This window comes from Metopolophium dirhodum, chromosome 1, assembly GCF_019925205.1.
Source record: "Metopolophium dirhodum isolate CAU chromosome 1, ASM1992520v1, whole genome shotgun sequence".
NCBI lineage: Eukaryota > Metazoa > Arthropoda > Insecta > Hemiptera > Aphididae > Metopolophium > Metopolophium dirhodum.
This window is the reverse complement of record NC_083560.1, coordinates 48928005-48947296: the sequence shown is the minus strand read 5'-3', so window position 1 is coordinate 48947296 and position 19292 is coordinate 48928005. Positions and strand designations below refer to the sequence as shown.

Genomic DNA, 19292 nt, shown 5'->3' with positions numbered 1-19292 from the left:
TGTTTATGTATACTATTTATAACCAACCTATTATACCTCATACTACATAATATTTTGTACACAATGTTTTTGTTATATGAATAAAGAGGTACCCACAAATAATTGTTATTTTATTTCATTTTCACTACAAATAAAATTTTCAAACATATTATTATAATAAATAGATACAATCATTTTATTATGCCCCTAAAAAGATTTCGGTCGAGCCGGGGCTCAACCGGCTCGCCCCGTGCGCACGCCTGTGGGTACCTACCAAACTTACATAGGCAAGCGCAGACTTTGATCGCAGGCTGATGAAATGTGTTTCCCAAAAATATAAATGCTCATACCATTCCCTCAAACATTTTTATAGTTATATTATCATTACTGCTGCTTTCAGGTTTTTCAAATTTAACATATTTTTACAGGGTTGGCACGAAAAAGCTGAACCCGAAAAAACCCGGGCTGCTTTTCTGGATAAAATATAAATTTACTCTTATTTTTTTTTAACTTGTGTTAATTTCCAGAAATATTTACCTTACTTATAGGAATTATTTATTTTTCCAATTAAAGTATTTAACTGATTTGAAAAAAATTGAATTATTATTTTTTTAATTAGGTAGGTACAAATAAAAGTACAAAATGGAAAAAATTACACACCAAAGGTGAAGAAAGAAATGTTAACAATCTTTTATTTTTAATAAGGTATTAAATAGGTAACTTTTCTGTAAATACTTAATAAATAATCCAAACAAAAATTAACAATTATGAATTAACAAAATAACAAATACTTGGTAATAAAATAATAGATAAGGGAAAAATAAAAATACATGCACGATAATACATGGAAAAAAAATCTGATTTTTTCGGATGGGTTTTTCAGAAACAACCCGATAAAACCACCCATTAATACTTTTCTAATAAAACCCAAAGACGTGTTAAATGAAAATGATTTAATTGCATGATTCGTGATTAATTCGTTTTTTTCTAAAAAAGTGTATTCTTGGGACTTTGATAAAATGCCAACCAATAATGTGTTAGCTCCTAACCAAACCAGCAGAGTAGCAAGAGCATACCCTGCATATCCCGTCACAGGGACTGGAACCGAAACTAAAAGAATAGGTTCTGGAACCAGAACCATTAAAATATTAAGAACCTGAACCGGTACCGAAACCTTTATTTTAATAAATAAAGTACTGGAACCGAACTGGAATTTTCAAATTAAATAAGTTCTTTTAGGTTCAAAAATAAAATAATTTTATTTATCATAATTTAATGGCATTACTGTCTTGTGACTATCTATGATCATAATATGAGTTTACTAATAATTCTCATACTATTAATTAAATCCGAATTTCGGATAGCTATTTAAAATTATTATACTTTTCAGTTTTCGGTACCTAAATTATTTGGATCCGTTAGAAAATTTTTTGGAATCGAAACCTTTATTTTTTTTTATCAAAAACCCAAAACCGAACTTGAACAGTTATTATTTTTTTTTTTTTTGGAGAACAAGTACCGGAACCGATACCGATAAATTCAAAAGGTTCCAGTGCTTGTCCCGTCGTACCCCTATGCTAACCTAGTCAATTTAGTATTTTTTACTAAACATTTTTTGAACTTTGGGTGATTGGAGGGAGACGAAATTGTCAAATATATACACATGCATAGTCTCTATATATTATATTATTATAATGTCCAAATTTATGTTAAACTAAGAACAGGGCCTAAAATTAAGATATTTTGCTACTGCACACCTTATTCCAAAGAAAAATATTTTAAAATAATAAACATAATATACCTAGTAGTGCACATGCAGTGGCGTGCCTGGGGGGGGGGGGAGAGGTTAAGGGTTATATTCCCTTATTGTCTTTTTTTGCTGACCTACAGAAAACCACTTATTAGTTATTACAGCTGTTTAAAGTCATTAATTTTATTCGTTGAATCAACAAACTTGAAATTTAATACGATACTTTTAATATATTCTTACAATGGCAGTTGAAAAATATTAAAAATACAGTCACAATTTTTTTTTATAAGCATTTAGTTCGAATTTTGACTAACTACGAAAAAATCATGAAAATGTGCAAATTATTTTGAGTTAAAAATTCATAAAAAATTTCATTTTTAAATCTATAACTATCTAAGATTTGATAATTTAATACAAAATTCCTCATAAGTTTTTCTACCTTTATCAAAAAAAAAAAATGTTTACCGGAAAGTCAAATTAAATTTTTATGAGCGTTTGAAGTTCAAATTTTAACATTTTCTTATATTTCTTTTTTATTTTATATAATATATTTTATATAACAATGCATTTTTATTAGTTCGGTCAAAAAGCGTGAAAATATAACACACGGCTCCTAATATATTATTACAATAGCAGTTGAAAAATATTAAAAATACATATGCACAATTTTTTTATAAATATTTAAAGTTTTAATTTCGACAAAATATAACAAACTTAAAATTTAAAATGCGGGTAAGTGGATGTCACTCTGCTGTAGAGTAGGTTACAAATGAGTCAATGTATAATGAATTGTATTAAACTTGAATTCAATGATGTATGATAATTTGTATCCAGGATAAAAAAAAAAAATAAATAAAAACCATTGTAAAAACAATTATAAAATGATTTAGTAGTTAAAAATGTATATTAATAATAACAATATAAATACAATATACAATATCCTAGTCTGCCAAACCGTCTTTGTTCAGAATCGTTTTTTTAGCATACATGATGTATATCATTGAATTTAAATTTACAGTTACCCACTTGTAGCCTACTGTACAGCAGAGCGACTTCCACTTAACCGTTTTTTTTGTTTATTGAAAAAAAAATGTTGTCTTTCCCCCCCCCCCCCCCCCCCATTTAAAATTCCTGGGCACGCCACTGTGCACATGCCACATATAACTTCATAGCACAATTGTTTTTGCTATTTATTAATAATTAGGTAGTTATAATAAATACAATCTAAGACTGCAATCTTCTATAAAATTCCTCGATACTCGTATGATTAAACATTTTAAACTATAAACGAAATAGCTTGGGTTAGTATACTTATTAAATTATAAGCCACCCAGAATATAGTGTAATCGGTATTATTTTTAGTGGTAAGGATTTTAAACAAATACAATATGCTAATTAGTAATTTCCAATAGTTTAATTGAATATTAATCAAATAAAAATGTATAAAAGCCGAAAATAATTACTGCACATTTAATATTAGCTACTGTCTACTGCACATAGTGTGTGCTACTGCACACAATTTTAGGCCCTGACTAAGAACGTAAATGTAAACTCTAACACACTGGGTACCTATCTATATTGAAACGTAATTATTTAAATCTATATAATTATATTTCTGTTATTCATACATTTCCATGTTGGCTAAATACATAATTAGTATAATATATCACACGTAGGTATAGAGTTTGTTAGTTTGCTATTCCCAACAACAAACCAAATACTTCACTTCAAACTTTCAACACTTTAATAAAATTAACACAATTACTCAAAATTCTATTACACGCTAGGTACATATTACTCAAATTGAAAAATCAATCACACGCAACACAAGGAAATCTCGATTGACGAAATGAAATGCCAACCGGTTGTGGACGAACGATTCGTCATGACGAACAAAATGTATCCTGCATCTGTACGTATCCATCCTCGTTTAATCGGAGAGGTATTGGGTATAGATCCATACCCATCCGACTGCGAGAAGCACAACGACTTGATCACGCGGTATAGTCATTACTCTCGGTGCAGCGCCGGAAGCGATAACTGCTGCAATAACAGCCGCCGGAGGAGCTGTGGACGCCGTAACAGTCAGCCGATAAACGTCGGACGTTCGTCGAGGCCGGTGTTCCGGGACCAGAACGCCGTGCAATCCGCCCAGCCTGTGCGCTCTGGGTGTCCGTGCCGGCCCGACCAGTCCAGGGTACAGGATAGACCGGTGGACCTGTTTGGCCCGTCGCCGGCGAGGATTTCTCGGAGCCGGCGCAGCACTTACGACGTGCAGCCGCCACCGTGTGGTGATCAAAACGCCCGGCGGGGCACTTACGACGTGGAGCCGGAACCGCAGGGCAGCCGACGGGGCACTTATGACGTGCCACAGCCGTGCGCCGCACTCCAGCAAAACGACCGGCGGGGCACTTATGACGTGCCGCAGCCGTGCGCCGCACTCCAGCAAAACGACCGGCGGGGCACTTATGACGTGCCGCAGCCGTGCGCCGCGCTCCAGCAAAATGACCGGCGGGGCACTTACGACGTGTCCCAGCCGTGCGCCGCGCTCCAGCAAAATGACCGGCGCGGCACTTACGACGTGTCCCAGCCGTGCCCTGCCCTCCAAAGGAACACTTGCAGTGACGTGCAACCGCAGCCAGCGCGAACATCGAACTGTGGAGGTTCGGGTGGCAGTACTTTCACGCTGACCGGCACCTTCCAGCTGCTGGACGGGTTCCAGGGACTGTTGCCTGGGCGGCAGCAACCGCGTGGTCAGTTGTCGTCAGGCAACAGGCTGCACGACACCGACGGCGACATCAACGACTACCTCGACAATCATCAAGACTACGACATGGTGGCGCCTCGGTGTGTGGCCGTGCCCGGTCAGCCGTACGTGGACATCGACGAGTCAGACGCGAACACGACGCCTGACAATTGGCGCCTGACGTTGGGCAACCGCAGCTCAGTGGGCTCGCAAGGAATGGGCATCCCGAGTCCCGTGGCCTACGACCACTACAGTGGTTCGCGGGACACGTCGGGACGGGGCCAGTGGCCGTCAATCGACCGCCAGTCCATGCCGTTTGGTCTCAACGATTCGTTCGTCATGAGCGGTGCGTCAACGCCGCGCGACCGCCAGTCGAGGGCCAGGTCCGCCGCCCCTGAGTGTGGCTCGTCGTCCCGCAACAACCGCAGGCGTGACACTTTCGACCGGAACACCCGGTAAAATGTGTGTACCCACAATGCACATATTATATGATATAAACTTCCAAACGCAATTTTCCCAATTATCACTACTATCAATACAGTATTATCTAAAACATCCTGTGGTATTTACGTCAGTAAATTAGAATTTTCTTATAAGTTATTATTGAAAACCCCGCATTCGAATCTACTGATGTGCAAAGGGGTCACAGATATATATATAAATATATATATATATATATATATAATATATGGTAATGCGGGTCAGTTGGGACATGTACATACGGACCATACGGCGATAACTAGCCATCAGAGTTTGACGGTCGACCGTGGATTCATATGCATGTAATTGTTTTGTCTTCGGTATTCCGATAATAAATAATGAAATAGAATTTTATCTTCTGTGTAAGTTTTTCTAATAGAACGAGCTGAGAACGAATAGCTTTAGTCCATGTGTTATGATGTCTAACTTGTATTAAGAAGCCTGGTGCCCGATTTTCCAAATTTTATAACATTTTATAAAGGATAAAAATTAAGTTTTATAAGTGCCACCATAGTTTTAATACTTTTCCAGTAATCTACAGCCAGATACATATTTATGGGTAGTACTAGTAAGGTGTAATATATCAAAAATGACTTCACGGGAAAAACTCTGGTTTTTACAGCCAGTATTGAACTCCAGTTTTTATGTTATTCAAAAAAATTTGTAAAAAAAAAGCAAAAAATTGTTTTTTTACACATTATTTTAAAACTTGGAAATTGGTATTAAAATTTTGAAAAACTGAGCTCAGTGCAGTGGCGTTCTCAGGAATATTCAAAGGGGGGAGGGAAGTTGTTGATAATTTCTAGTAACATATGTAAGGGGGCTATCAGCGCACAAAAAAAACTGGTGCGTAGAAAAAAACCAAAATGGTGTTGGGGGAGGTGGTTAAACCCCATACCCCCCCTATCACTACTCATATACGTGTGTACGACTATGATTCTACGGGATATTATTACAGAGTGCTTTAAAGGGGCTGCTCTCATCTGCAGCACTACTATTGTTTTAAGGAGTTTTGTATAGGCAATATTATCTACGTTATTTCTCAAGAAATACTCTCGCCGATAAGAATTCTTTTTAAATGCGTGATTTGTAATTGTTCATACATTTAAAAACTCAATAGAAGTGGTCAGAAACTCTTGAGTAAAAAAAAAGAATGCTAATGCTAAGGTGAAATGGGGTGTGTTATAAATTATAACTCATAATATATTACCAATATATTTAAGATCAACAAAGTCATGAGTGGTGTAAATAAATATTCTCGAAAAGAAAAAGAAGAAACTAAAATATTGAACGTCGATATATATTTTTGCGATGAAGGCAATGCTGGTTAATTATATTTTATAATAAAATAATGCCAAAATTAAGAACAAAAAATGTATTATATTATAACTGTTATAAATAGGTACCTCAATAATGCGTCCTTAAACATAACGTTCCTTAGTTAATGTTTAAATTACTATAAGTGTTAATTTGTATTCTATGTTCTTATGCAAATCGATAAAAACGTATTTTCTCTATTAAAAATAATCAACAATTAATTAGTCTTCATTGGACGACATTCACAAATAATTATCAGCTCAATCAAATAGTATGAATTGAAAAAGAAGTTGCCAGGAGTATAAAATCAACAATAATCTTAAGCTACTAAATTTTCAAAAGTTTTAACTTATAAATCATTATTTTAGTTGATTTTCAGATTTGGACTTGGGGAGTGGGGGACTCAGTTACTCCAAATTTCTGCCAAGTGGGCATAAAGTAATTTTAAAGTTAGTTGGTACCTACTTATTTAATACCTACTCAAGGTATATATAATTTTTAGAAAATATTGTATAAACAATTTGCCATTTAGCATATTATACTTGTGTTATTTATTTATAAATTATCATAATATGTAAAGTTTAAATTTGACTAAAAAAATTATAAATTATTAGTACATTTAATATAAAAACCTGTTATCTGATTAATTAGAAAAATATTTAGTGTTTATTCATAATTTAAAATTACGACATGAATAATGTAAGGGTTCGAATTGCCCTGATAAAGAGCATTTCCAGAGCATAGCAAGCAGTTTTGGTGCAGATTTAAACACATAAAATCTTAGCTTCCCTAGAAATTGTAACAAATGTCATGTTGTAAGGGGAACCAAATATGATTGTCCCAGGGTGTCAATCATAGTTAGGACTATTCGTATTGTATGATAATCCCTACATTTACTATACAATTGCAGACATGTTATCAATACAAACTAAAATCTATATCTTATTCTAATGTAAACAACAAATACTTAAATAGGTTCTTTTAATAATAAATATTAAAATATGTTTGTACAAATACCATTATAAATTATTTATTTAATGTATATTTTTTACAGTTTTTTTTGTGCAATAGGTTTAATAATATTAACCGAATATAAATAGGAATCTGGTGGTTAATATATTTATCTATTGTGTGTCCGATTTCTGTAGTACAAATAAAATTAAATACATTCATAACTCTATAAAATTGTGTTGTATCTATTCTCAATTTCTATTTTTCTTTATGTATTTTGAATATACCTATTTTTATACGCTATTATATATATTATAGAATTATACCATTTAATAAAATGTTGGTATAGTTCTATGAAAATAAATCAAATCAATAAAATGTTCATATACATATCTAAAATATAAATATTTTCTGATTTATATCATCCTCCTGTCCAATATTTTACATTACACCACTGGTTATGATCCTTAGTGATATGTAAAAGTTTTATTGATCAGATTATTTTATACACTTGATAAATAATGACACCAAATATTATAAAGTTTACTAATGTAAATACTTTAATTTCAACTGATTTATGATGTTTACATTTAAAAATATATTCCAATTAATATTACAAAATAGTAATAGACTATGTACATCAATGATCTTTAAAAATTCCATGGCCATGGTATTTATATCATAATTAGAACTTAAAATGTTTAAAAAAAATTAATTTAACAATAATAAGTACAATAATTTACATGTTTAATAGTTTCAATTGTGGTTGGAATCATAATATTAATATTGTAATACAACTTAATACATTTAATTTAAATGTTTTATCAATTAAATAAAAATTAATCATAACAATATGAGTAATAGTGATTTCAATAATTTGCTCATGACACTCAAGTTCTGTTATAATTAACAAATTGTGAAATAAAAATTTAATTAAAAAAATAAACATATTAGATATATTAAATTAAACATTTTATAATAAATTACATTTATAAGTATAATTTGTATTTTCTTAAATTTAATGAAAGTCATGTTTATTCTATTGAACCAACTGATTTTCTTACATTATTTTACTGAACTTATTTATTACTTTATTAGAATGACTGTTGAACGGTTGCCTATTATTTATTAGTAATAGACAATAGTACTTGTAAGTATGTAAATGTAATATAATAACTATACATATTAACACAATAATAATATACCTACACGGCGACATGTAACACATTAGGTATATGGTTGTAAAATACACTATACAGTATATTATTTTAACTTCTAAATATCGTCAAGGACACTTCCAATACAATTTTGTCAATAAAAAATTATGGGTGATTAAATTTATGATGTAAATTTACATTTTTCAGTAAAATTAATTAATTAATCACATCTCTAAGTGATGGCAGTCATCCTATTACAAAATTCATGTTAAAATTGAAAATAATATTTTATTATTAACATTTACGAACAACGGCAATAAATTGATAAAACACAATTTAAATCAAGAACAAAACTACCATTAGCAAGGTACAGTATACTGTTAACATGTACATTAGTCTAAACATGTACTAAGAGGAATAACATCACGGGCCGTGATTCACGGCTCTTTCCAATTGACATCAGCCCATGCCGGCATAGGCGTTTCGTACGCCCAGTCCGGTCCACTATACCTCAAGGCGTGAAGATACATAACAAGATCTGTCGGTTCTGGGTCCTTGTAACGAATTTTGCACTCCTGACAGTGAGTATCCACGGTGAGCTTTTTCTTGTCAAATTCTACATCCGGCACGTCGATTCCCGTTTGTACGGACGCGTCGACCGCTACACCGCTCTTCAACTCACCATTCGTGGCCTGCCGCAGCGGCAATGCCAGATTACCGCTGCCGTTGTCCACGGCCGCCGGTAAAACAGGAAGTCCGTCGTCGGCCATTGGTAAAACCAGAAGTCCATCGTTAGCCGCAGGTAAAACAGGAAGTCCGTTATCAACCACCGACCAACTTTCGGCGTTGTGAGCTTTTATCAGGTCTCGGACCAGTTGCTCATCGGTCTTACCAAAATTGCCGTCTCGCCCCTTCTCCGGACCGAATATGGTGTCGTTGTACAACGGGTCGTTTTGGATCGGATGTCCCAGGTACTGCAAATGGACGCGGATCTGGTGCATGCGGCCCGAACGGGGCTTGCACAGCACAACGCTGGTGTTCGCCTGCTCGTTGTACCCGATCAGCTGGAACGAGGTGCTGCACTGTTTCCCGCTCGGTGACACCTTGCACACACCGATCTTGTAGCTGATCACTTCGATCGGCTGCTCACACTCCACAGCCTCGGGAAACTTGCCTTCGACGCGGCACACGTACTGTTTGTTCACCACCCGGTCCCGTATCTGCGCCTCCAGTGTCCGCGCCCTGTTCTGCGTCCGGCCGAACATCAGAACGCCACTGGTCAATCGGTCGAGTCGGTGGATGGTCTTCAGGTCCCTTAAACCGTACTCTTTTGCCAGCACGAATACCATGGTGTTGTGCCTGTAACGGCCGCACGGGTGCACGGGAATACTGGATGGCTTGTTGACGACCACGATATCGTCGTCCAGGTGTATGACGTCGATCGTGCCACTCGCCACCGGCACCTCGTGCCTGTGCACCACATTCGCCAGTAGATCATTATGCTTCAGCACGTAGTCGGGGGACACGCGTTCGTTGTTTATCGTAAGCGATCCCTTTTCGATGTGCCGTTCGTATTCATCGGACGAGTGGGCGCGAAACTCCTCGCCAAACACGTCCATCAAGGTCCTGCCCACCCATCGTCCTTTGGTGTAGGTGGTGAACGTGAAGTAATAAGGATAGACCTTCCTCAGACCATTTTCGATGTAATACGACGTTTCGTCAAACCTCTCAGCCGAGTAACCAGGGCGCGTTACAACCGGATCCAGTTTGACTTTCTTAGGGGGTTTCTTCGCGTGCCCGGCCTGACCGTCGAGTTTGCGTTTGCTTACCTGCAATACTTCTGAGTTTTCTTGACGCTCTTCTTCGTCCGTGGCCCAACATTCGTCAGTTTTAGAGTCGGTCGTTTCTGAACCGTTCACTGCGGAACACTGTACACCGACGTCTGATTTATTGTGAATAAGTGAAATCGAATGTTGTAATATATTATTTTCCATATTTATCAGCGGAACGGCGAACAATTTCTTTGAGAACAAATGTATAAATCGCTGAATCCCCAACCCAGTTCGACGCACCATACGGCAAACATATAATTCTGCGAACAAATTGTAAAATTAATATTACATATTATAACACATAATCATTAAATACCATACAAAAATACAAACAAGATAATATTATACCACGCACTAAAATATATTTATGTAATGTTATTATAATGATTATTTTTCCTACGTTTATGAATAGTTTTTTTTAATGCTGAAATCGTCGGAGACATAGCATTGTTCCTTATACATTTATTTTATGATATTATGAAATTATAAAAACCTATAAAGTGGGGTCCCCTTAATTTTATTTAGATCCTACCTATATTATACGAATGAATAAGAATCAGTACGCATTCTTGTACCACGACAATAATTATTTTGTATCAAAGTCCGACTAAAAGTACGTACCTAAATTAACCATAGTACATTTTTTAATTTATTCGTTTCAAATAGTAGTCTTATCAATCTTATTAATAAATATATAATATATTGATATACCTATCTGAGTTAGGTTAGGTTAAGCAATTATTCATTCATCAATTATTATTCATTTTCAAATATTTAATATTTCAACATTTTTATGTTTAGAGCAATCAGGCTAAAACCATAGGTACACGTAATAAAAAAAAAACAGTTATAAAATAATTTTTTTAATAAATATTAGGAGCATATTAAAGTTAAAAATAGAATTCCAAATTTCTTATTTAAAGACTTCCGTCAATAAATTAACATGCTAGATACTCATATTTCAATTTTAGTCATTTTTATAAGTCCATGAAACACTTTTAGAAATTCTACTGTAAGTTATTTATTATTATAATCATACAAAATTAAATTAATTTACTTAATTCTAGTTCATATATTAATAAAAGTTTTATGTTTGTAACCTAGGATTTAAAACAAAATAATTATTTATTTAATATGAAGATAGGATAAAATAATTTAATCATTTGTTAGTTTTTATTGATCAGATTTGAATTTAAATAATGTAAAACATTAAGTTTGTTGACACATATAAAAAACATTAAATACAAATCATATATCTACATCTTATTTGGAGTTAAGTAAAAAGAAATAATATTAGTCTAAATTATCTTCACACTAAGTTACTATTATATTTTTTATTTATTTTAAATCTACTTGTTTAATCAACAAAGGTCGGATATTTTTCCGTAGAATAATATGGACAATTATTTCTTATATTAAATTTTAAGCATTTCTTATTTTAATTTATTGTATTTGTTAAGAAGAAAAATATCAATCATGTAAAGTAGAGATTAATTAAAGTAAAAAATTGTATTTATTTGTACCTAGATGAGTATAAATTAGAATGCCACATTTTTTTCACACACAGGATGATAAAAAATTGTATCATCTATAGAAATTACTTCCACATTTTTATTGTAATGAGTAATCAAAATATATAATTCACTTTTTTAATTGATATGACTTTAAGCGTAACAATCGTGAATATTAAAAATGTACTGTCCACCAATAACGTATGGTCTACTGTAAAAATAATGTAAGTTTAAAATATGATCTACAATAAAACTTTTAAAAATATAAATAATCTATATTCCTATACAAATATACAACACAATTTATATTTTTGAAATTCAAAATACCCAGCAGATAAGCCATAAGGTATAAAGGTAGACGTTATATTTCACCTCAATGTAATCAAACATAAAATAAAATATAATAGGCCACACTAAAATATTGATAAATTCGTAGATCACATACTAAAACGGAAATGTTACGCTACCTAAATGAATGCCAATTGTTATTAAATTTAATGACTATTCAAGAAATAAAAACGTTATGATTTTAAAAAATAAAAATAAATACATTTTATAATTATTACCAACTGTTTAATAAAACTTTGCATGGGAAAAAATGAAAAATATAAATTATCGCCATATATAAGTATAGGTGCTAAATATGATGCCTCTAAGTAATTTCAAACTACGAACAAACATTCATTGTTTTATATACCTATAGATTACATAAAAATATCTTTAATTTCTATAACCTATGCCATTTGGTAACTCGTTATAAAATAAAATATTTGGTTTTTGTTAGCCAAAACGAAATTCCTATGCAAGCCACCTTATAGCAACCTATATAGGTTGAAAAACTAAGCTGTAACCACTTCCCAGGTCTCAACTTTCAAGAAATATGTGTACACAATTTGGTGCCAATTGATTCAGATATTTCCAACATAACTGAAAGTGGTGCAACTAGGGCTAAAATATTTAGGGGGGGGGGGGGGGGGGGGGGGTTAGGTTAGTGATGCCCCCATTCCCCCATATATATTCACATAAAAATATAAAAAAATCATACAAAAAAAATATTTATTTACTCAAATTTCATTTTTCACAATAATAGTATACTATATCTATGGTAATCAAAATAAATATCCCCAGACCACAATATTAGTATATATTACTCACAAACACATGAAAATGATTGAGCAAATATTTTTTAAACGCTATAATTAGTGTAAATATCACATTATTAATATTTAATTGCAAACACATACTTATAGTATACTTACACTATATAGGGGCTAAGCCCCCCCCCCAGTCCCCCTTCCTAGTTACAGTTATGATAACAGAATAAGTGTTTTTATATTTAAAAATTATAACTGGAATCTTCAGTTAAGAGTAAAAACAGTAGTACTGCTTATAAATTTATTTTACAATCATTTAAAAAAGTTGACTATAATTTTTAATCTACTATAATAGTCAGAGTGACTTGTATAATTTACCAAAAGTGACACTAAAATAACTTAACAGTTATGATTTTATTACCTACCTATTGGCTATAATAGCATTGGCTTTAAAACATCATCAGGAGATATCAAGATAAAATAAAAAGTGGTTTAAAAAACAAATCATGGGTCATAGTGATACAGATATCTCAGCTAAGGTAGAACACTAAACATTGGTAGACAAATTAAACCATATACTATACCAATTTTTATAGATGGTAGGCAGTACATAAAATAGCAATAGAACACATACGAAGAGATAGACGTAACCTCGGACGTAACAATAATAACTGAAATATCAAAACTATATTCTCAACAGGTACAAAAGCAGCTATATAAAAGAAACTATGGAAGCAATATTATAAGAATTATATTTTTATCACAACTACAAAATTGAAAGAAATTACATAAACGTTCAAAATTGCGATAAGTTGTAATTTACAATAAAATAGGAAGATTGTAAATAGTAAAATTTATGTATTTGATTTATTTAATCAAAAAATAAATTGTAACATCAATGAAGTCTGGTTTTTAATCATAAAATATGTCTATAAGTCAACTAATAAAAATTATAAAAATTACTAAAATCAATAAAAGCATGTAGCTTACCCGAAATAATAACCTTGTTATGTGTTATTATATATTCACGCAATATAGGCAATTAATTCATCGTGGTGTAACTTTTTTCTAGACGAAATCAACAATGTTAGAAGTATGAACTATAACTTCAAAATTCATAAAATTAACAACAAACCTAGGTAATATACAAATTATTAGGAGTTACTCTAGGAGTTCGAACTGCGGTCTGCGAAAGATCGGAATTATCATTTATCAACTATAAACACGATGTGTGATAAATGATAATATCACAGGATAGATAAAATAACTAAAAAGGCCTGTGATAATATTATCTAATAAAATATTGTGTTTATATTGTATAATCATGAGAATATTGAGAGCGGAATAGCAGGTCTTTATGTTCGTAAAAATTTTAATTATTTGTACTCTAATAAACCATAAAATATTCTCTTAAACTGGTTAAATATTCTGTAAATAATATGCTCTTTAATTACTTAAAATAATTTGAAAGTCAACTTTATGCCAGTTACAACAGAAAGTGTGTATGATTAATAGTTTAATATTTATGTTTAAATTAAACTTAATACATTTATAATATTTAGATTTACCAAATATAAATTGCACAACATGTAATAATAAGCTTAAACTAAAAAATAAATATTGTACATCTTTACTTCGGTAAATTATTTTAAGTCAGTCACACTTAAAACAATTACAGAAATTAAACTACAAACAAGTTATTGAAAAAATTCTATCATTTTTAATTTTTAAATTAGGTAAAAACATTTTTTTTTCAAGCGTCAAAAGTTTTAAACTCAGGAAATAGTCTAATATAATTTTTTTATAGATAAGTAATACCTACAATATATTCTTAAATATATACTTTAATGCCAAATAATTTTTTTTTTACAAATTATGTACTGTTTATTAAGGCATCCACATTTTTCTCCGTTGTTGAACTGCATAAAGTCAAGTGATATAATATGTAAAAACCTAAAAATTCTCTATCTAAATTCATGAACATTAGAAAATTCTGAATATTCCATTATGTTTGTGGGTATAATAACTATAATATTATAATTTTAGTTTATGTTTATGATGCATAATCAATTTGTAACTGCACAAGCCACAAAATGATACATTGTTTTTACTTTTTAGTTCGCTCAATGGATTTTATCATGATTTTTAAATGGAAATCAGTGATATAAATGTCGAGTCTGTGGAAGATGAATGACTTGTGATGTTGAAAGTCTTAAAGATTCACACGTGATTCATCCAAAGGCATGTATTCAAGTTCTCAAAGTAATTGATTTTGAAATTGAGAGCTGAACTCACTAAGTAATTTATTTTTATTTTTAAAACTACTAAGTAATAGGTATGTAGTGATCTGGTGGTGTCATGAGTATGTCTAACATTAAACAAATAACAATTTATCATTAACTAAAGGCAATACCACACAGTGGTGAGCATGAAATCCGAATATCTGGTTATTCAAATTCGGATTTGAATTAAATTCTTATTCAGACTTGTCGGATTATTCAAATTATCTGAATTTATGGATTTAGTATTTTGATGTGAACTAGCGCAGGACAACACTGGTTGTCAATTATGTTGGAAATAAGAAATATTTAAAACATTTAGTAGAAATTAAATTTATTAGGATATACAAATCGGTCATTGACGGAAAAATTAAATTGTAATCCATAATCCGAATAATTTGGATTTCTTAAATCCAAATATGCCTATCACTAATACCACATAAGATATTAAGATGTAATTAAACTTTATACAAAATTAATGTTTATGTTTGGAATGTCCGCGTACATTTTTTTATTTCTTTATATTTTGACATACTTACTTAAAATCTGTGAATAAACCACAAATTATTATATCCGATATCATAGTAGTAAAATGCATCTATCACAATGTAAATCGATGTAAAACAGGCATGTCAAACTCAAAGTATCAGGTGGGCCAAATATATTGAAAAGTTTACTATTTGGGCCGCACATAAAAATTTAGCGAAAAAATAAATATTTTGTACACATTTTTCAATTTTATTCTTTATGTTTACGAATACAGCAATTACAACTAAATTACAAAATTAAAAAACAAATGAACATTAACATTTAAATAAAATATAAATCATACTAATTATTTATGAAAATATATAGGTGTTGTATAAATTAGAAAAAAAAACATATTAATAATACTTTTTAGACGATATTTGACATCTTTTTTCTCCCACCAACTTTTCAATTTCGGGAGAAATATTATTTGACGAAGCCACTTTTAATACCGCATTTAGATGTGTGTCGGTTAATCTGGATCTAACGGGTGATTTATTACTTAATATTTTTTTTTGCACATTAATATTGGTAGCCGCGGGCCACAAAAAAATGAGCCGAGGGCCGCATGCGGCCCGCGGGCCGCGTGTTTGACATGCCTGATGTAAAACATAAAACATATTTTTGTATCTAACAAAATTTGTTAAATATAGAATGGCTCAATTTTAAGCTTTAAGTAATGTCTTCTAAAATGGTTGATATTTGCACATGGCGCTTTTTTGATCTAGTTGGTACTCTGTAGGATTCATAAACAACAGAAATTCAATTTAATTTTTTCAAAACTTTTAATTTCACAGGAGCAGTTCAATTTGAATCACCTTTGGAATTCTTACAAGATTTTAATTCCTCCAACAAAGAACTGAACGTGGACAAGAAGTGGAATTTCAAGGCGATGGATTGGACAACATGTTCAAACATCTTAATGTGTATTCTTTGATACATCTTCTTTAGTATTACAAGTCCATTGCATATATTTTTAGTGAAGGTGTGTATTATATTAGCGGACAATATATGTATATTTTTGTGATTTAATTTAATTGATGATAATAGTAATTGTAATTGTAATAAATAAATAATTTATGATAAGTAATTCAGATTTTTTTTAAAGGCAAGAATAAGCCCTATATTATGAGTTAATTGAAAATATTGAGAATATTTCGAGATATACAAGTGAAAAATATGTGAATATTTTGAGTTAAAATATGTAATAACTTAAAAATAAAATAAATATAAAAACGACTACTGTCGATAGTTATATTGAAATCAAATGTTAGAATTATTATTCTGTAAGGTTTTAGTTTATTTATTATAATGGTGTGTGAGCATATCATTACAAATAAATGTAAAACAAAAATTGTTAAATAAAATTAATGAATGAAAACAGTTGAAGTATGACAAATTAATTGATGAATAAAGAAATTGAGGATTAAAATAAAAAATTAGAAAATTGAAGATTTATTGATAATCAAGATATTTTATGGATAGTGAGATTATAATTAGGTACCTAATTTAGAAAATAAAAAAGGTAACCAGTATTTGCAGGATTTTGATAAAGAACAATATAAGTATTATAAAATTGAGAGTTTATACATAGTTTTAGACATCATTATTATATTATTACTATTATGCCAATTGCTCATGCTAATAATTATTTTGATAACTATTCTGAACGAAATGTATCAACAATCAATACTTAATGTAATCGAGACAAATTCACAACTTATAGTTAGCAACTATATTTTCTTTTTTTAAGCTTTTTAACTGAAGATTAAGTATTAATAATTTCATGGAAATGATTTAAACAAAAAATAGTTGATAAAATGTTATAATGAAGTTAATGATATATCTTTAAAAAGTAATTTAATAGCTTGTATTAAAATAAAATAATAACATACAATTGAGCATTTAATTTTATATGAACAAAAATCACAGTTGAATATTAAGAATTTTTATTGATAATTTACATCAAACACAGAATGAGTGTAACTCGTAGATAACTTATATTGTTGCTAGTGTGATATAAGCTTTAAGTGTATTAGAGCTGTGTGATGATACTTGGTTATTTAAACCATGATGATTAGGTTTAAAATTGGCTACTGTTCTTTTATAACACTATTTTTTAAATTTGGGGGAGGAGGAAATATTTTAACATAAAAAAACGTAATCTAAATTCCACAATGGGTATGGCTAATACTATATAGTATATATTATGTAATATTGTTAATACATTTCTAGGCAGATACTCCAAAAGCAACGATGTGAATAAAAAACATTATAGAGTGATGGATGAAAGATTAGCAGAAAAAATTGGTGACATCACATTCAATTAAGTCACTATCAGCACCAATGCTGATATAGAAATCAAGTCAATACTTTTGAAAGAGGGCAGTAATATAGCAGTGATACCATTGTCAACAAATTCAATATACATCTTTAGCATCGTCATTTTAATCAGCCAATATCAATAATAGTATAATAATACATACCTATCTAAATTGTTCTAAATAGTATATACAGTCAAATCCGCTTAATTGGGACACATCGGGCGGTTACCTATTTGTTCCCATTATCCAGACTATCCCGATTAACCGAAGAATTTTACATACAATACATTCATTCAGGACTATCATTAATGTCCCCATTAAGCAGGTGTCCCCTTTAAGTGGTGTCCCGAATAAGCGGATTCTACTGTACTTGTAATATTTAATATAATTTTTTTGTTACAAATTTCTCTTGTATAGTAATTGTATGTCTATAACTTTGATTTCAACAATATAGTATCTTAAGTATACAAGCTAATATATTAAATCTATTGGTAATACACCTTTTTTTTGTTATTTTCTTCAATCCAGACAACCTAGAGCCCCAATTAGTCCGGATTAAAGAGGTTTTACTGTACATATATATATATATATTTGTATATTATTATGTGATAAATAATAATACATGATCATTGATAACACACACAATATAACATCAACAAAAACAGAACAAGTTTTATACATGTACTATATTTTATACATAACGAATCATCTTAATATGATAATTAAGTTAAATGACAAAAACAAAACAAAAAGCACTAAAAATTGTATTTAAATTAAGTAATCACTTCATAGAATATATGTCTAATTTGGTTGATATTTTAACTATTCTTCCTATTTTTGTATTTTATTATTTTTTTTTAAATCATATAAAGAAAAAATCTAAATATGCCACTGCATAGGGCGTAATTAATATTCTAATATAGTAATACCTACTAAATAACTTAATTTTCAACTATGATATCATTAGGATAATAGGACGATTCCGGTAATCCTAAACCTCCCACTATAATTATAGGTACCATTTTTATTCATTGGCCAACTTTTGCTATAAATTTCTAGAACTTTGGTCAAAACGTGATACATTTTTGTGGCTTATGCTATTTCTATTGTATTTCTATTTGTATATTATTCATTAATCATTTGCATGAACCATACGATCAATATTTGTCATTAATAGGATTCGATACTTGTCGTTTTTAAGGAGTTCAATATAGGCAATTTTCTAATTGTACTCATGCTCGTAAATTATGTGTGCGTAATAACTATAGTAATAGTGATTATTAGGATGTCTATAGTGTAAAATAAATAGCGGAACGCTCCCATATATGTCAATAACGCACTTTA

The 19292-nt window shown here is 31.0% G+C and overlaps 2 protein-coding genes and 1 long non-coding RNA gene across 7 annotated transcripts; 2 read left to right on the top strand and 1 right to left on the bottom strand.

Moving 5' to 3' along the window:
• Positions 1-3578: 3578 nt before the first annotated feature.
• Positions 3579-4934, top strand: LOC132934029 (uncharacterized). The gene is made up of 2 exons (XM_061000311.1): positions 3579-4258; positions 4352-4934. The coding sequence occupies exons 1-2, from the start codon at positions 3579-3581 to the stop codon at positions 4932-4934; spliced, it is 1263 nt and encodes a 420-aa protein (XP_060856294.1).
• A 2409-nt stretch (positions 4935-7343) lies between these two features.
• On the bottom strand, positions 7344-14018 carry LOC132935422 (uncharacterized). Of its 2 annotated transcripts, none has more exons than XM_061001966.1 (2): positions 13808-14018; positions 7344-10472 (listed from the first exon to the last, which is right to left on the bottom strand). In XM_061001966.1, the coding sequence occupies exon 2, from the start codon at positions 10453-10455 to the stop codon at positions 8818-8820; it is 1638 nt and encodes a 545-aa protein (XP_060857949.1). In that variant the 5' UTR covers positions 10456-10472; positions 13808-14018; the 3' UTR covers positions 7344-8817. The 2 variants fall into 2 exon arrangements, with proteins under 2 accessions (XP_060857949.1, XP_060857950.1); XM_061001967.1 differs by having other exon boundaries at positions 13821-14018.
• A 132-nt stretch (positions 14019-14150) lies between these two features.
• LOC132935423 (uncharacterized) lies at positions 14151-18693 on the top strand. Of its 4 annotated transcripts, none has more exons than XR_009663247.1 (5): positions 14151-14315; positions 14710-14834; positions 14936-15115; positions 16422-16609; positions 17860-18693. It is a non-coding gene; the product is annotated as an uncharacterized LOC132935423 (long non-coding RNA). The 4 variants fall into 4 exon arrangements; XR_009663244.1 differs by having other exon boundaries at positions 14710-14830; positions 17860-18691; XR_009663245.1 differs by having other exon boundaries at positions 14158-14176; positions 14710-14830; positions 17860-18692.
• Positions 18694-19292: the final 599 nt, after the last annotated feature.